The sequence below is a fragment of the Antechinus flavipes genome, chromosome 4 (genome assembly GCF_016432865.1).
Source record: "Antechinus flavipes isolate AdamAnt ecotype Samford, QLD, Australia chromosome 4, AdamAnt_v2, whole genome shotgun sequence".
Taxonomy (NCBI): Eukaryota; Metazoa; Chordata; class Mammalia; order Dasyuromorphia; family Dasyuridae; genus Antechinus; species Antechinus flavipes.
The window spans coordinates 147,698,306-147,717,619 of NC_067401.1; the positions used below are offsets into that span (position 1 = coordinate 147,698,306).

Here is a 19,314-nt window from a genome sequence, read left to right on the forward strand (position 1 = left end):
GTAATTATATGTATCTGATTCAAGGTAGTTTAGTGAGGGAGGACACAAAAAGTTAAAGGATCAGATATTTATGTACTGCTTGACCTGACTCTGAAAAATAAATAAGGGTTTCTCAAGGTAGAGGTGAGGAGGGAGAGCATTCCAGGCAGCAGGAACAGCAAAGTCAAATTACAAAGATAGAAAATGGAATTCATTGTGTGAACAACAAAAGTAAAGTCAGGTGGGCTAGACCATAGTAATTCAGTGAGCATTTATCAAGTGCTTCCTATGTGCCAAGTTTGGTGTATGAGAAACAGTAATGACATTAGTTGGGCTAGACAGTCAACAAGCATTTCTTACTGTGCTTAGCACTTTTTAATGCTAACTCCTAGAGACATGAAATCCTTAAAATGATATCCTTATTGAAGGATCCCCTCAATTCACAGATGGATAGCACTTGTAAGAATTTTATATACTTGGGGCTAGGCCTCTAGTTAGTAGTTATTGATATTTTTTGTTCACCTTTTTTATAGTTTTAATAATGTCTGAGGCTTTTTCTGTGCCTTTGATACCTTCCCCTGCTTCAAATATCTTGAATCCTTTTCAATGCCCTCATGGTTGTACTATCTCCAGCATAGATTTCCTCTCTCTATACACCCAGTCCAAGTCAGATGGTTTGCTTGAATTTACTTTACTGAATGCCATTCTGACCTCCTCTATAAGAATATAGAGGCTGCAGGGTTAGAACCTAGATGTACTGACTCCACAGCATGATGGAGAAAATAGTTTTATATAAAAATATTTATTCGTCTTTTCCATGTTTACTTTAATCTATAGTTCTTCCATTTTCAATGCCATTGGGAAGGTTTTGTTTAGTTGATTATCTTACCAAATTTCCTTTCAATTTGTTATAATTACTTTCATGATACTTTTTTAATGGTAAAAGAGTCAAAGAAAACCAGTCATGTGATTGACAGCACATGTAAATTTTTGCTTTTATAATTTATCTTCCCTTAATGAATTTTCTTTAGGTCATTGACTAGCCATTGTCAGTAAGCCAATACATATGAATCAGAGACAGATTTTACTTCAGTTTATTTATTTAGAGTGTGGCACACTTTATCAGTAGTTGATGGAAATGTATCATTCACAGTTTGACCAGCAATATTCATATATTACATGAGACCCCCCCCCAAAAAAAAAAAAAAAAAAAAGATAGCTGGTCATTATAGTGCAGTTAACCACTTTTCCTGGAGGAAAAGTGTCCTAGCTAAGAAAAATGTATATTATTAGCTACTTGGAGATTGAGAAGAGATGTGCCCTTGTTAGTATAACTAGTAGTATGAAGTCAAAAAGGAACCAATCAATTAGGCTAGATAAAGGAGTGGACCATTAGATTGTTGAAGTCCTTTTTTGGCTATTAAGTCTTTTTGTACAACTTAGGGGAAGAAAGGAGACACTGAAGGGAATCAGATATTGAAGCTAATCCTGTAGTTCATGTAGGTCATACATGTCAAAATGGCAAATGCAGTTGCCCATTTATGTTCTCCTAAAAGTTCACTTTCAAGGAATGAAGGAGTCTGTCATTTAGAACCAACATTGGTCATTGTATTTGACCTGAATTCTATTCTGTATTATTATATCATACACTTCTTATTGTATGTATTCTTTTGGTTCATCTTTCTTTACTCTTTATCGTTTGTGTAAATCTTCCCATATTTTTCTAAAATGTTCACATCATTCTTTTTGTTAAAAATGTATCATACTTTGTTCATCTATTCCCTGAGTAGTGTAATATTTGATTCTTTATTTTTTTGTTACTTTTAAATAGTGTGAATTTAATAGAGATTAAATAGTGTTTCCATAGTACCTATGGAAAATCTATTACTTGCTTCCTTGGAGTATTAGCTCTATAGAGAGATTGCTAGATCAAAGAGAATGAGCATTCATGTTAAAAATCCTAAAATGGAAAGATCTTTTCTTAGTATAATTCAGAAACATTCATTGTAGTGTCCTCTGGTTTGGTTTTCTTGGGGTCTCTGGGAGCAGCCTTCTGTTCAGTTCAGTAATCACCACAAGAGTAGCCAGGGGTTAAAGTCCAAATCCTTTATTATCTCCTTCCTGGGTATGGGCAGCTTTCTGGAGAGCTTTTCAGACTGGCCTTGGTCTCAGTGGGGGAAATGCAGGAGGCCAGGCCAGCCACCAGGAACCTGACTAAAGGTGAAATGAATTTCTGTCTCCTTGGCTCCAAGAGCTTCTAGTGCGCTTATCCTCTGTGGCTCTCACTTCCTGCTTATATGTTCCACATTGAGTATAAACCAATCATTATATCACTAGGAAACCATTATTTGTTGTAAGATTAAATCAGTCATACCAAACCATGCAAAACTAGATAACCATTGTCTCATCAATTCCACTTAGTACCTTATAAGCACCCTTGTTTCAAGTTCAGAATTCTGGCCCATAATAATATCTTATCTAAAACAAAAGAATAGAATTTTTTTATAATGGAGAAACCTTCATTGTTGATTTGCTCTTTAACTTTAGGCATGAAACAAAGCTTCCTCTTCTCTCCACTATTAATTGACAGATTATTAGAAACGTTAGCCATAGCAATAAGACAAAAGAGGAAGAGAATAAACATTACCAGATTCATCCCTATTTTATATAGAATGTAGATGACTTTGAAAATCTTAGAGAACTCATGAAGACATTGTTGTAATAGTTTCAGCAAAGCAGCAAAATACCAAATAGAGTCACATAAATCATTAGTATTTTTATATACCTCTAACAAGCAGAAGATAAAGATAGGAAGAAAAAAATATATAGTAACTACAAAATTCATAAAATATCTTTGAGTTAACTTTCTCTGACACAAATTCAATTTCAGAATATTCTTTATAGACATAAAGAAATTGGAGAGGGATTTTAATGTTCTTACTGGCTTGCACCAATAAAATAAAAATGACAGTCCTAGAGTCACCCTACAGAGAGGATTACTTTCATGATAACTGAATATAATTATAACTGAAAATAACTGAAGATGTCATTTCAGTGGATTTGAATGAATAGTGGTGTTAAGCTCAAAGAGATATGGGGCCACTCATCTATACATAAAAGAGATCTGCAGGCCACATATAATCTTAGTTTGAAAATGAAATGTTATCTTTATTTTATTATAATTTATTTTTGTTAAATATTTTCCAGTTGTATTTTAATCTGGCTCAAGTCACATTCAGGAATATTGTGAATTCATGCCTCTTCTGGTTTAGGAAGTTCTTACTACCAATACAGAAATGAGGCAGCATTCTGTAACTTACATCTAGAAAATCTTGGAGGTTACTGATAGGGTTCATGACTTGCTTGGGATCACAGCTAAATTCTCTTTGCACTTGAACTTAGGACATTCCAACTCAAGACTTGACTTCTATATACAATGCCATTTTTCCTCTTATTTTATAAGAAGGCAAAATAATAATTAACATAAAGGAACAAAGACAAATTTCGAGGAAAATGCAAGTGAAATGTGTCAGTATTAACCAGATTAAAATGATCTAAAACTGAAGACAGAAAGATGAGTCATAGTGAAAACTCGAAGGTCATATTAGCTGGCCCAAACTAGTTGAACAAAACAACTGATGAGGTCTAGATATGGAGTACCTAAATGAAATTTGGGTTTAATTGAGGTCTAGTGGCAGGTTCAGGATACAGGTAGTCAATAGAGCTCCCCTGCAACCCCTTTGGATTTGGCACAAGGATACAGAGTTAAATAAGGTCTAGTAACGACGCGAGAGTCTCCTGTAAAGGAATTTACAGGCCTGAAAAGCTAGATTGATAAAAGAGGTTTATTATGGGGTTTGGAAGTAAGGTTAAAGTATAGTTAAGGAACTAGGTGAAGGTAGAGATAAGAGGGCACTGGAAACAGGATTCTAGGGGACAGAGATTCCTGGCTTGCCAGGCGTAAGGCTGGCATGTTTGAAACCTCTGCAAAGAGAGGATTCCAGCTTGACTCTTTTATAATGAGAGATTCAGTTAGAGGGGCCCGTAGTTGGAGTTCCAAGTTGGCTCCTCGCTGGATTTCAGTGGGGGCTTGAGTTCACTTGGTGGGAGTTGGGAAACCAGAGCAGATCTCTAGAATAGGGGCTGAGAGAGCCCAAATTGGCCCAGATCTGGGTGGGGGCTGGGACAGGCCTGAATCTTCTATTAGAAATTCAAAGAGGTGCTTTTGACCAGGATTTGTGAATCAAAGGCCCTAGCTTCCTGGATTAATAATGCATCAGTTAGGAGGGATTGGCAATCAGAAAAAAAGGAATAAATCAATTCTTAAAGGGACCATAACCCGCATCACAACCACTGAACTGACAAATTGATAAAAATCACCCTAAAACAAGAAGTGGATGAAAGGTAAGTACTGAGTGAGCGTGCTTAATGAGTTCAAATAATATTAACTTTTCCTCTCCAAAGGAATTTTCTGCTATTTTTTTTTTTTAATAATAACTTTGTATTGACAGAATCCATGCCAGGATAATTTTTACACAGTATTATCCCTTGCAATCACTTATGTTTCGTTTTTTTCCCCTCCCTCCCTCCTCCCCCCCCCCCCCCCCCAAGATGGCAAGCAGTCCTATATATGTTAAATATGTAGCAGTATGTCCTAGATACAATACATATTTGCAGAACCGAACAGTTCTCCCACTGCACAGGGAGAGTTGAATTCAGAAGGTAAAAATAACTCAAGAAGAAAATCAAAAATCAAATAGTTCACATTCATTTCCCAGTATTCCTTCTTTGGGTGTAGCTGTTTCTGTCCATCATTTATCCAATGAAACTCAGTTAAGTCTCTTTGTCAGAGAAATCCACTTCCATCAGAATACATCCTCATACAATATCGTTGTCGAAGTGTATAATGATCTCCTGGTTCTGCTCATCTCACTTAGCATCAGTCCATGTAGGTCTCTCCAAGCCTCTCTGTATTCATCCTGCTGGTCATTCCGTACAGAGCAATAATATTCCATAACATTCATATACCACAATTTACCCAGCCATTCTCCAATTGATGGGCATCCATTCATTTTCCAGTTTCTAGCCACTACAAACAGGGCTGCTACAAACATTTTGACACATACCGGTCCCTTTCCCTTTTTTAGTATCTCTTTGGGGTATAAGCCCAATAGAAACACTGCTGGATCAAAGGGTATGCACAGTTTGATAACTTTTTGGGCATAATTCCAGATTGCTCTCCAGAATGACTGGATTCGTTCACAATTCCACCAACAATGCATCAGTGTCCCTGTTTTCCCGCATCCCCTCCAACATTCATCATTATTTTTTCCTGTCATCTTAGCCAATCTGACAGGTGTGTAGTGATATCTCAGAGTTGTCTTAATTTGCATTTCTCTGATCAATAGTGATTTGGAACACTCTTTCATGTGAGTGGTAATAGTTTCAATTTCTTCATCTGAAAATTGTCTGTTCATATCCTTTGACCATTTATCAATTGGAGAATGGCTTGATTTTTTATAAATTTGAATCAGTTCTCTATATATTTTGGAAATGAGGCCTTTATCAGAACCTTTAATTGTAAAGATGTTTTCCCAGTTTGTTGCTTCCCTACTAATCTTGTTTGCATTCGTTCTGTTTGTACAAAGGCTTTTTAATTTGATATAATCAAAATTTTCTATTTTGTGATTGGTAATGGTCTCTAGTTCATCTTTGGTCACAAATTTCTTTCTCCTCCACAAGTCTGAGAGATAAACTATCCTATGTTCCTCTAATTTATTTATAAGCTCGTTCTTTATGCCTAGGTCATGGTTTTCTGCTATTTTTTAACATGGGTTATATGATGAGGGAGGGGGAACATATCAAGAAGAAACATGCAGTGGAAGCACCAATGAATCTGTTAACTTTATCATCTTCAACTAGTGGAGTGATAAGGGAGGGACCTTGCACCTCAAGATAGGAAATGAAAAAGCTCATCCTTGTGAGTGGATCACCTATTTCTTTAAGAACTGTATATAAACCAACTTCATACACTCCCGAGTCCTTTTTATCTCTGTAGCACATTTTTAAATAATTCTGCATTATTTAATGAAATAAATTAAAATGTATTAAAATAAAATTTTTTAAACCACAACATAAAGACAATAGAATGAAAGGTCTTACTTTTCATAACTCAAGTTAGGGGAAGAATTCATAAACAGACGAGAGAGAAGAGATTTCTATGGATATGATCCATAGTATGATAAAATTATATAAAATGAAAATGCTTGTATCTAGCAATACAGCTACATTAAAACAGTGTTTATGAAATAGAGGAAAACTGTTTTTTAAAAATAAAATTTTAATCATTGTTTAGAAAAATGCAAATTAATTCTGAGGTACCATTTCATACCTTTCAGATTGGCTAAAATGACAGGAAAAGATAATGATAAATATTAGAGGGATTATGGGAAAACTGGGATACTAATATATTGTTGATGGAGTTATGAACTGATTCAACTATTCTGGACAGCAATTTGGAACTGTGTTCAGAGGGCTATCAAGCTGTGCATATCCTTTGATCCAGCAGTGTTTCTACTGGGATTATATCCCAAGGAGATCTTAAAGGAAGGAAAGGGACCCACATGTACAAAAATGTTTGTGGCAGCTCTTTTTGTAGTGGCAAAAAACTGGAAACTGAGTAGATGCCCTGCAATTGGAGAATGGCTGGTATATGAATGTTATGGAATATTATTGTTCTGTAAGAAACGACCAGCAGGATTATTTCAGAAAAGCCTGGAAAGAGTTGCATGAACTAATGCTAAGTGCAGTGAGTAGAAGCAGAAAGAAGATCATTATACACAGCAACAACAAGATTATAGCATGACCAACTTTGATGGACTTAGTTCTTTTCCACAATGAGGTGATTCAGATCAATTCCAATACAATTGTGATGGAGAGAAAACCATCTGTATTCGAGACTGAATGCAGATCACAACATAGTATTTTCACTTTTTTTAATTGTTGCTGTGTTTTGTCTGCTCATTTTTTTTCTCTTTTTGATCTAAGTTTTCTTGTGCAGCATGATAAATAATGGAATTATGTTTAGAATAACTGTTTAACATATATATGTTTAATATATATTGAATTACTTGCTTTCTAGGGGAGGGAGGAAACAGGGAGGGAGAAAAATTTGGAGCACAAGGTTTTGCAAGAGTAAATGTTGAAAACTATCTTTGCATGTATTTTAAGAAATAAAAAGCTATTAAAAATAAATTTTTATTGATGGATTTTTCCAAGTGGATTGGGAAAGGAATGATGATATGAAGTCAAAACCATGTAGAGATGGGAACCAAGTTGAAACCAAGATAATGGGAAAGGAAGAGTTGGTTTTCAGACTAATGAGCCCTCTTTATTTATTTATTATTTTTTTTGCTGAGGCAGTTGGGTATAAGTGATTTGCCCAGGGCCACACAGCTTTGAGTCCTCTTTAAATAATGGATTTCTGAAGACTTTTTGTTCATTTCTTGTTTGAAATTGTTAAAAATGGAAAGTTTGTAAAATCATTATTAAACATTTTTTTCAGGATGGCATAGAGTTTCATGAAGATAAAATTATAACTAGAAATGGCAAAATTTGAATACCCAAACAATTTTATAAAAATACTAGTCTATTCAGACCCAATTATCATTTGAATTGAGATTTCTTTGTGTTATGGGTTAAACTGATGGAATTCCTTTCAGCTGTAAGGATCTGTGACATTTACCATAACTACACGTGATATCTAAAAAAAAACCCAACAACTTTCATAGCATTCTTGGATTCCTATAAATTTTTAATGGAAATAATCTTGGAAAATTAATTTGAAATTAACTGAATTAAATGTTCTAAGTTATAATAACAAATGAAGGCTTACTATGCATTATCTCTTTAAAGTTATTTATACTTTCCTTAATTGGATCTCTATAACTGATTTTCTGAATAAATGATTGGGATGAGGAGCACTGTCTGTTTCTATGTTAGCTCAGAGTATAATTACATCTTTTTGAAAAAAATGTGTTTAGGGTATTGGGTTTTTGTTTTGTTTTTTTGAGATTGTTGTTATCAGAAACCTGTACTGGGACTTTTATGTTAAAAACTTTAAAAAAAAATACCAGTATAGAAAAGCTATTTTAAGAATGACTGGCTTTTGGTAGGCATAACTCAATTTCCTTTTGTTTATTAGTTTCAATTAATAAACCCCAAAGTCACCTTAAAGGTCTGATTCCAAAGGTCAGAGCAGCTGCATATCATAGCAGTGCCATTAAAAGTACCATAGATGGTACCAAACCCTCTCATTCAGCTCTTTGCTCCATATAAAGTGATATGGATTTGATTCCTAATTTAAGATAACCTATTCTAAAATTTTTATTTCCTTTAAAGATCTTTCTTACTACATGGGCACTTGATCCATGAGATAATTATTTTTCTATAAGTAACCAGTCATCCCATGGAAAATAATTTTATAATTTCTAGTTTAAGTACTAGAAAGTATTATGTACATAAATCAAAATAACCTACATTTCAAAATTGGTACAGAAATAGACAGTCCTCCAAATCTGGGCTGAAATCTGCATACCTAATTCTTACATGAGGTCTTTTTTGTCTCCTTTCTTTAATCTGTCTTCCCAAATTGATGAATCTCTTGCATCTGTGACCCTCAAATGCCCATCACTGCATGCCTTCACAGCTTTGTGCATCGTGGGCGTCCTGAGCCTCTGGACCTTCACTTGGGCATGTTTCTGCCCACATTACTTCACCAGGCAACCCAGGAGCAGCAGGAACGCTTCTTCATGCCATCCTGGAACTTGGAGATTATTGGCACTTATGCCCAGACAGAAATGGGCCATGGTATGGTACATTCCTCTGGGATGGTTGGGCTTCTTATAGCTTTTTATTTACAAGTTATATACATGGGTAATTTTACAGCATTGACAATTGCCAGACCTTTTGTTCCAGTTTTTCCCCTCTTTTCCCCCACCCTCTCCCCTAGATGGCAGGATGACCAATACATGTTAAATCTATTAAAGTATAAATTAAATACAAAATAAGTATACATGACCAAACTGTTATTTTGCTGTACAAAAAGGATCGGATTCTGAAATATTATACAATTAGCCTGTGAAGGAAATCAAAAATGCAGGCAGGCAAAAATATAGGGATTGGGAATAATGGTTGGTTGGGCTTCTTGTAGGAAAAATCTTAAGGGAAGAAAAAACAACTTCAAAGTCCAAAGCTTCTATATGTCTTGTCTTGGCAAAGAATTAAGCCTTGTTCAGTGGAAATAACTATGGTTACATGATCTCACAGATTGGCTAACTATACATTTTTATCATGGTCAGATATGGTTGCCTTCCTTTTAAAGATAAAGGGTATAAAGTCAGTCCTTGTGATTTGTAAGGGTTTAAGCCCATCGAAGCTTAGTGTTTCAACTTTTCACTATAACTCATCTTTCTGTCATCAGTTTTGTCATTTTTTTTGTGACTTAAGCCGTGATCTTGTAATCATCTCTAGTATAAACACTTAACTAATGTTACATCATAATATTTACTTACCTCAGTAGTATATGATAGAGCAGGCATTTATGACAAATAAATGTTAAGAACCTGTGTCAGGTTAAGTGACTTGATGTAAGTGACAAGGGAAGCAAATTTGCTCCTCAATCTTCTGACTCAAAGCCCTGTGTTATTTTCACTGTCATACTGCCTGCAGAACAGATCTGAATCATTTACCTTGGAATTGCTAAGTTAAAAAACAGACTACATGCGACAATATTCCCTTATATTAGCTCTCACATCCTACACTGAGTTCCTTATTTTTCTCTTTTCTGTTCCTTTTTTTTTTCCATCGTTAATTGTAAATGCTATTCCTCTTGACACCCCTCTTCTAACTTAATATTAACTACCATCATTTACTATAACTTCCATTCTTCTCTAAGTTTTCAAAAAATTACCTGGTTTGTGCTGTGTACTTATAGGTTTGTTTTTTTCTTCCACTCAAACAGAATCTTTTTTCTTTTTCATTCAACAGCAGCTTAACTCTATAGCCTTAGAAATGGAGTTATCTTAGATTTGCACAATAGAAAACTGTCCATTTATTTACTCATATCTTGTCTTTACCTCTCTTGGCTTATTAGATATTTTCATGCTTTTCTTTTGAAGGGCTTTTCCTGGTTGGTTGATTTGTCTGTATATTTTAAAGAAAAATAAAGCAAAAAAGATGATGGAAGTTAAAATGGCTGCTTTTCAGTAAAAGAAATATTTACTATGTGTAGTTTTATAATAGTAAGAAGAAATCTCAAGAGTAGAAAAATGAGGATTTTTCTTAACACTACTCATAACTTTAGAAATTTCTGAGTTATTTGTTCATTAATTTTTAGGCAGTATCTAGATTTGCTGCTGTTCTCAAAAAATATGGGGTCTGTTTTAACTTAAAAATACATTTAGATTTGTTCATAGTTCAAATGTTTATCTAGAGAAGTAGTCAGTCTAAAAGGCAGGTTCATTTATAAAATGGCAAGTGGCTTCCTAGCATTGAAAGCTTGAAAGAAGATGCATATTTTGCTATTTTGCTTTCAGGAATTTAAGAGGGCATTGTGTAGAATCCCTTCTGTCTCTGGTCCTTTCCTGCTTCTCTTCTCCATTTCACCCCACCCCACCCTTAATCTTACTACACCCCAAAATGAAATCCTTCCTTTACAATCTTGATATACCTGTTTCACTCAATCAGAGAGCATTTATTGTTTATCATGTACCAGGTGCTATATAGTAAGCTATGGGAAGTCAAAGAAAGGCATAAACAAAGCTTTGTTTTGCATGTACTTTAATATTGTCTAATTGACTATTTTTATTAGTCTTTTCTTTCATCAGATGATGTTACCCTTTGTAATGCCATAAATACTGAATAATTATGATAGATATTTTGTTAATTGAAACAAGCATATACCCAATTTAGAGTTCAAAAAGAACGGTTAAAACCCCTTTGAGATGATTTCATTCAGTGATATATTGTAATCTTGGAGGAAATACTGTTTTTAGAAATAGGTGTAGCTTAAGGTGATCTGAACATAGTGGTGTCTTAATAATAAGGCTAATGTAGAAACTATGTTAAGCCTATACATTAGGGCATTCAATAGAAAGCTTATTACTTGTACTCATCAGCTCTTTTTTTTTGTTGTTGGCCTTCTGATTTAAGTGGCAGAAGAACCCCTTTGTGGAAAATGGAAACTCCTTCCTCTGTATTTTTAATCTGTTTTCTGGGGCAGTATGAGATTAAATGATTTATAGTTAAAAATCTGATAAAAACAGAACCCAAATTCATCTTCCAGACTACAAGGCAAACCAACTATCTACTCGACCACATTGTTTCTTAGCTCATCTATATGAGGGGCTTTTTTAATTAGCAGTGAGAGAAATTGAAGAATTAAGCTGTCTTAATTCAGGAATTTCCACATTATTCTCATTTTCCTCTTGCTTTTTATAAACTAACTGTATTTCTTTTCAATAGGAACTCATCTTCGAGGCCTGGAAACCACAGCAACTTATGACCCTAAAACACAGGAGTTTATTCTCAACAGCCCTACTGTTACTTCCATTAAGTGGTGGCCTGGTGGACGTAAGTAATGTTATATACATTTTCACAGTCAGAAATTAAGATTTATTATAAGATTCTATTTCAGATATCAAGGTGATATATTACAATGTGTATTTATATGCACAAATGGAAAAGGAATTTAATCACTCCAAATTTGTTACTAATCATTAGGTAATAGATATATATAATCTTTTTTCATAACTGTAATATATCTGTAATCTTCTGTTCCTCCTTTTTCACATAAACTTTTCATGAATTGATATTGTTCCTCATAGTTAATATTCTATACTTCACCTGTCCATTCCTTTATTGTTGCATATTTGACCTATTTCTTTGTTATTGTTTTTAAAGGGGAATTGGGATTAAGTGAATCGTCCAGGTTACTTAGCTAGCATTAACTGTCTGTGACTGGATTTGAACTTGGGTCCTCCTGACTCCAGGACCAGTGCTCTATCCACTGCACTATTTTTGATATGAACACCTTTGAGTAAATGACATATTCGCCCCATTTGAATATATTTCCTTTTGAGTATATTTCTTATAGTAAGATCAATAGTAAAAAGTTCAGTTTTATAGGTCTAATTGCATAAAGTCAGGTATCAAATAAAACTTTGACAGAAAAAAAGGAAAAAGTATTTCTAGAGACAGTCCAAAAATTTAAGAAAAATTTCAAATGAATTTCCTTTTTTAGAAAAGGGCAGTTCTGGGACAGCTTGGTGGTGCAGTGAATAGAGCAGTGGCCCTGAAGTCAGGAGGACCTGTGTTCAAATCTGGCGTCAGCCACTTAACATGTTCTAGCTGTATGACTTTGCACAACCCCAATTGCCTCAGCAAAAAAAGAAAGAAAGAAAGAAAAGGGCGATTCAAAATATCCTGGGAAATGGAGTTAATGCTAGCAAAAACTTTTGTGGAGGTGGATCCTGTTTCTGAATGTTCGGTATTGGTGCTCTAATTTGAAAAAATGTTTCTGGGAATTGTGTGATATAGCCTAGAAGCATAGTTCAGACCTTTAAAAGATAATTAAGTTAATTGGTGAGATTTTTTTTTAAAAGAATCTTTTGTTTAATATATTGAATTACTTGCTGTCTAGGAATGGGGATAGGGGAAAGCAGGAAGAGAATTTGGAACACAAGGTTTTACAAGGGTAAATGTTGGAAATGCATGTGTTTTAAAAATAAAAAGCTTTAATAAAAAAAGCTTTTGTTTACTATGCTTATTCTTGGTCTCAATATTGCAGTTGGGAAAACTTCAAATCACGCCATAGTTCTGGCTCAGCTGTACACTAAGGGAGAGTGCTATGGATTACATGCCTTCATTGTACCTATTCGTGAAATAGGAACCCACAAACCTTTGCCAGGTAAAATTCTGTTTATTTAGTACCAAGGAGGGAAACGAAATTAACCACTTTGGTTGTTTTAGTAAAGGCATTCCTAGCACTAGGTAGTTGACTTTTGAAGCCATTTATTTCATTTTATATTTAAATACCCAGATGGAGATTGAAACTAGATTGTAGATAGATTACGTAGATTTTCACAATTTTCAAAAGACTGCCTAAGTAATTAGCATTAGGGGGAACTATTAGATTATTGTTTTCCAGTTAGAAATAATACCTAGAGTCATTTCTAATGAAGGAAGCCTTCTGTTATTAGAATAGTGCTATATATAATACGGCTTATATTTAGCTTAAGAATAAATTAATATAATTTGAGTTTATTATTCTTAGTTTGATATGTTTTCCCTTGCCCACTCCCCCTCCCCCAGTCCCAAATTCATTTACTAGGAAGAAACTGTTTCTAAAAGTAGATTTACCACAATATATTTTCTTTTTATAGCAAAAGTTAGCTTTTCAGTGTTTCTTGTCCCCTTTTTTCTTCTGTTGTAGGCATTATTGTTGGAGACATTGGGCCCAAATTTGGCTATGATGAAATGGATAATGGTTACCTAAAGATGGACAACTATCGAATTCCTCGGGAAAACATGCTAATGAAGTATGCCCAGGTAATAGACACAAAAGAGGAAAACAGTAGTTGCTTTGAAAATTCTGGTTGTGAGTAGCCATTTAAGATTGGAAATCTTTGTTCTTTAATTAATAACATAATTTTATTACTCTGTTAACTTACAATGAAAATGAATTCACTTTTTAAGGAATGTGTTCTGTTTTACTGAAACTTCTGTCAGATTTTAACAAGAAAAACGATCTCCACGCCAATTTTATTTCATTTTTTCTGTTAGGTCAAACCTGATGGCACATATGTGAAGCCTTTGAGCAATAAACTGACTTATGGAACCATGGTGTTTGTCAGATCCTTCCTTGTGGGAGAGGCAGCTCGATCTTTGTCTAAAGCCTGCACTATTGCCATCCGTTACAGTTTAGTAAGGCATCAGTCTGAAATCCAGCCAGGGTAAGAGTGATTGATGTCTAAAAAGTAGGGATTGCCAGTGATATGCCCTTGTTTGTGCCCATTCAGAATAGCAAGGTTCCTGTAAGCTACATATACATAAATCATGTAACAATGCTTAGATTTAGACTATGATATTCTAGTTCTTACTGCTATAATTGATATCTCTATTTTCTCTCTTGAAAAATGGAAGTTATACCATTTTCTTGCATGGAGACTGATGTGAGAAGGTGAGACTGGCAAGAAAACCTTCTCAGCTCCCTAGATGAAGAAATATGAACACAACTTGAAAATTCTTTTTCTACTAACAGCTATAAATTTTGAAGGAAGTTAACTTAGAGTTGAACGTCCTTTTCTGTTGTGAAAGATAAACAGTAGTTTATGCTTCCTCTTCCTGTTGCTACCAATAGGTATAGCTCCTTTATAATAGCCCTTTTCTACCTGAAAAAGGAAGAAGTAATTGGAAGAAGAATGGACTTTTATGTCATTGACTTTAGTCAATTCTTAAAATTAAGTATCTATGTAGTTACTTTTTCTAAAAGTATGATCCATATGTTTCATTTAGTCACTTAACCACAAATTTCATTGTTAAAACTATGTTAATTGTTACTTCCTTAGAATCTTAGCATATGCTATCCTAGCTTGAATAGGAAAAAAAAAATAGAAAAACCAAAACTAAACATCAGAAAAATTGTCAGTATCTGTGAAACATGTTTTCCTTATTCTCATTTTGCTCTAGTGATCCTGAACCCCAGATTTTGGATTTTCAGACCCAACAATATAAACTTTTTCCTCTCTTGGCCACTGCCTTTGCCTTTCAATTTGTGGGAGCCTACATGAAGGAAACCTATCATCGCATTAATGTGGACATCAGCCAAGGGAATCTTAGTGAACTGCCTGAGGTATTTATTTAATCTGGCTGACTAAAATGAGAAGAAAAGTACCTTAGATATGTTATCCCTAAATTTCAGCAAGCCTTTTGACAAAATCTCTCACACTGTCTTTGTAGACAAAAGGAAGAGTTACAGGTTGGATAATAATACAATTTAATTTGTAGAAGCTTATAACACTGACCTCAGTTGTTTTATAAAATGTTCAGAAAAAAATACCATGACAGTTTCTTGGTCTGAAGTTATTGGAGTGAAGTATCTAATATAGTATATATATATTCCTTGCACACTTCAGAGAGGGATTTTAATTTCCTAAAACCAAGGTTTAATTTTCTGAACAAACCAAAGTAGGTGTGTTTTCCTGTTTGATCCAATTAAGAGAGGTGTCTTCTATATATCTTTGACTAGATTGAAAGGGGACTCTTTAAAAGGGAAGAGGTTAAAAGACAGTGATTGGTTTTAAGAAACTATTTCTCCAAAGTAGGTGTGTTTTCCTGTTTGATCCAATTAAGAGAGGTGTCTTCTATATATCTTTGACTAGATTGAAAGGGGACTCTTTAAAAGGGAATAGGTTAAAAGACAGTGATTGGTTTTAAGAAACTTTTTCTCCAAAGGTAGGCTGACATTGACACTATTATACTGTTTAAGCACATTAAAAATCCTAACCCTAAATTATGTGCTTTTTTATTTTGCTGAAGTATTTTATCTTTTGTTTCACAATAACTATGCAATGCAAGGGGATGCCCCTTTCATCCTCTCTCCAAGTCAAATGCTTATATATTAATAAATTGTCTTTGGACTTTGGCTGTGACACAAGGGTATAAGATTTTTTCCCTAGATGGATTTGCATAGACGATACAAAGAATGGCAGTCTCAACTTAGGTCTCTAACCTAATATACCAGTATTCTGTTCTTATCCCATGCAACTCACTGTTTTCATCAATTTCTTAGATCTGAGTGGCATGTTATCCAATTTATAGAAGACGAAAAGCTAGGAGGGATAAGATGACAGAATCAGGATCCAAAAAAAGATCTCAGAGCATCAAAATGATGGCTAGCACCTAATTATATGAATTTAATAAGAATTTAAATAGTGCAATTCAATCCCAGTTCCCTTCTCCCCTTCCCCCCAAAAAAGTTGTAATTCTTGAGTTAAAGTATGTCCTGGTAAAAGTGTAGGTTATATTAATAGAAAGATGGTGTCTAGAACAGGAGAACTAATAGTTCTTTATTCTTCCTTGGTTATATAGAGAGAATTATATTCAATTCTCGAAGTCACATTTTAGAGAAAATATTAATAAGCTAGAATTTACCCTGGAGGAGGATACTGAATGGACTGAAAACCATGCCTAAGTTTCACTACTTAGCCCTGAAGGCAAGAATTTATATCAATAATTGGAAACTGTAGAGACACAAATTTCAAGATGAGTAAGAACTTTTAATTGTTTTATTTTAGTATCAGTTCCAGTTTCTCTCCCTACCCCCAGTCCTTTCTTTTACCACTAAGAAATAAAAAGCCCATTACAAGTAAGAAAAACAAATTTGAAAACAAGAAAACAAAAAATTATACTTCAATATGTACTCTTGAGTCCATTTTTTCTCTATTTAGAGATAGAGATAACATATTGTTCATGAGTCTGATAGGTCATGAAACTGATAGGTCGTTATATTGATCAGAGTTACGAAATCTTTCATAGTTCATTATCTTTACAATTAAGGAAGAACATTCTAGCCAGTAAAACTATTCTGTAATAAAGTGGGTTACTTCAGGAGGTGACTAAATGACCTATCCTTGTAGCTTATTAAGTAGATGGACATTTTGTCAGAGATGATGTAGAAGGGATTCCTGTTTGGGTATAGATTGAGCTAGGTAGCATCTGAAGCATCTTCCAAATCCAAAATTCTAAGAATATTCAAAGTAGACTGATAAAGACTATAAAAGTTTCAGACACTTTCCAAAAGATAGACACTGATTTTTCTGAAATTGAATTTCAGAGATGAAGGTTTGAATAGTATGAGTTTGCATAATGTGAAAGAAACTTTCTTACCATATTGTATTTATTTAACCAGTGTCTGCTAGAAACAATTTATTAGGAATGAAACAAGCAAGGTTCCCTTTGCTAACTTGAATTCTCCCTAAACCAGAAAATGTTTTACTTTTTCAAGAAACAAAAAAACGAAACTTCTTATATGAACTTAAAAGAAATGTTTTAGTCATTCACCAAGGATTTTTAAAGGAAATGAAGTGCCAGACACAGTGCTAAGTGCTAACTTATAACATATACATAAATAGTTACATACCGAATAGATGGAAGAGAATCTAGAAAGAAAGGCTCTAGATGCTGTGGGGACCAGGAAATAATACTTGCTAAAGGTAGTATCTGAGTTTAATCTTGAAGCAAGCCAGAAATTCCATAAGGTGGAGGAAGAACCTTCCTGGCATGAAAGACAGCCAGCCACAGTTTTTGAAGTGTTTGAAAATACACAAAGCTGGGAGAGAGTGTCATGTGGAAAGAACAGAAAGAAGGTCTGAGCTGGAAAGTTCTAGAGGAAGTAAAATGTAAGAAGACTGAAGAGGTAGAAAGGAACTTTAAATAAATCCATCAATCCAATCCTTCAAGTATTTATTGAGCTTCTATTATATGGCAAGCAGTATACTGGGCATATGAGTCCAAAGAATGAAATAAACCTTCCTCTGTGAGCATACATCCTGATGGACAAGATGGCAAATACTGCACATGTGAAAATATATTCAGTGATAATATAAAGAGGAATTCTGAGACAAGATTAAGGAGGAGTATTTTCTAGGTATGAAGAGAGTGGGTTGTGCAAAAGCATAGAGATGTCCAGTTTGAAAAACAGGGAAAAACAGTTTTCTGTATTGGAAAGAGAGGCAGTAATCGCCCCTAAATGCAAAGGAGACAGAATCAAAGTGATCACACAAGTAAGAGCTGAGCCAAGACAGAGAAGTGTCACAAAAACTGAGAGGAGAGAGGGTGGTTAGCAGTTCAGATGCAGTACCTGGATCAAGAAGACTTAGGACTGAAAACTTCCCAGATGTGGTAGAACCCTCATTGGAAGTCTTTGGAGGGAGTAATTTCAGTTGATTGAAGTTGGAAGCCATATTGCAAAGGGTTGAGGAGTAAGAGGAAAGGACAGTGAATGTAGCCTTCTCAAGGGATGTGACTGAGGGATGAGGGGGAAAAGGCCTTTATCCTGAGGAAGTCATCCAATCTAGTAAAGGGTTGTTAAAGGGGATAGAGATTTGGGAATGTTTGAAGATGTTAGAAAGGAACCGGGTGATAGAGAGAAGTTATAGATAAGGAAAGAGAACGATTGAAGATTCAAATCTTTGGAGAATTATATGGGATCAAGTGCATAAGTACCACAATTGGCCTTGTCAAAAAGAAGATACTGGGAGAAAGGAGGGGAGAAAAGGAAATGGAGAGAATGGGATTAGAGGGAACACATGCTGAATGATTTTGGTTTTTTCTGTAAAATAAAAGGTAAGCTCTTCAGCTAGGTGTTGGGGAAAGCAGGTATGGGAAAGCTTGAGGGAATAGAAAGTGTGAAATAACTTCTGTGGAAAGGAAGAATGAGATAGAAAGTCACTTGGGAAGAAACAGAAAAGATTGTTTGAGGATCCAGTTCTGCTTGAATAACATGGATTTTTAATGTACCTAGTTAGCATGTTTGTAGCATTTCCTCCAGGTTCATTTAACAGCTGATGAGTAGGGTTAGACTAGGCAGATGAGAGTAATCAAGACTAATATATGGTATGGGGAAAATGGCAGAACAAAGGAGGAAGGAATTCAAAAGCAGAGGACACTGTAGGATTGAAATGGCTTACTGTGGAGTCAGCGTTGGAGAAAGAAGAGTCAATTCCTAGCAGGGATAATTGCTGAAAAAGTTCTGAGGTTGGAGGGAATAGTGGTCTCAATGAGAGTATATAAAAGTTATAGGAGGGTAATGTATAGGAAAAGGTAAAATTATAAGGAATTATGTAATGCTAACTAGGAAAGTGAAATATCTGTGGATAATGTCAAGAGGTAGTGTGGCATTCCTCTGTGTGGCAGAAACAGAGTTTGAAGTAAGATGTCATAGTAAGTGGTTGAAGAAGTGAGAAATGAGGGAGTTTGAGAGAACATCTGCATGAAATCAAGTCTTCGAGTATAATGGCAAGAGTTGGGGAAGAGAAGAAGACAGTGAGCTAGGAGCTGAACTCCTTCAGAAAGGAAATATGGGGTTTTTATATTCCACGTGAATTTAGGGTTAAAATTAGGTTAAAGTTTTGGGTGGAAAAAAACTTGTTTAAAAGAAATCAAAGGAAAAGTTAATCAGGAGCTACTAGAATTTATTGAGTTGAGGAGGAAAGTGACATAGTCAGCTCACGTTTAGGAGGAGAGTGACATAGTCAGCTCATGTTTTTTATTTTT

At 34.7% G+C, this 19,314-nt stretch overlaps 1 protein-coding gene across 2 annotated transcripts in view; it reads left to right on the forward strand.

Moving 5' to 3' along the window:
- Window positions 1-19,314, forward strand: part of ACOX1 (acyl-CoA oxidase 1) — a 60,650-nt gene that overhangs the window by 23,271 nt on the left and 18,065 nt on the right. Inside the window, exons 3-8 of one of the 2 annotated variants that reach the window (XM_051995053.1) lie at window positions 8,687-8,847; window positions 11,503-11,610; window positions 12,827-12,946; window positions 13,472-13,587; window positions 13,822-13,991; window positions 14,728-14,890. In XM_051995053.1, the coding sequence (XP_051851013.1) occupies window positions 8,687-8,847; window positions 11,503-11,610; window positions 12,827-12,946; window positions 13,472-13,587; window positions 13,822-13,991; window positions 14,728-14,890 (838 nt within the window). The remainder of the gene's footprint in view (window positions 1-8,686; window positions 8,848-11,502; window positions 11,611-12,826; window positions 12,947-13,471; window positions 13,588-13,821; window positions 13,992-14,727; window positions 14,891-19,314) is intronic. The other variant, XM_051995054.1, reaches the window with a different exon arrangement.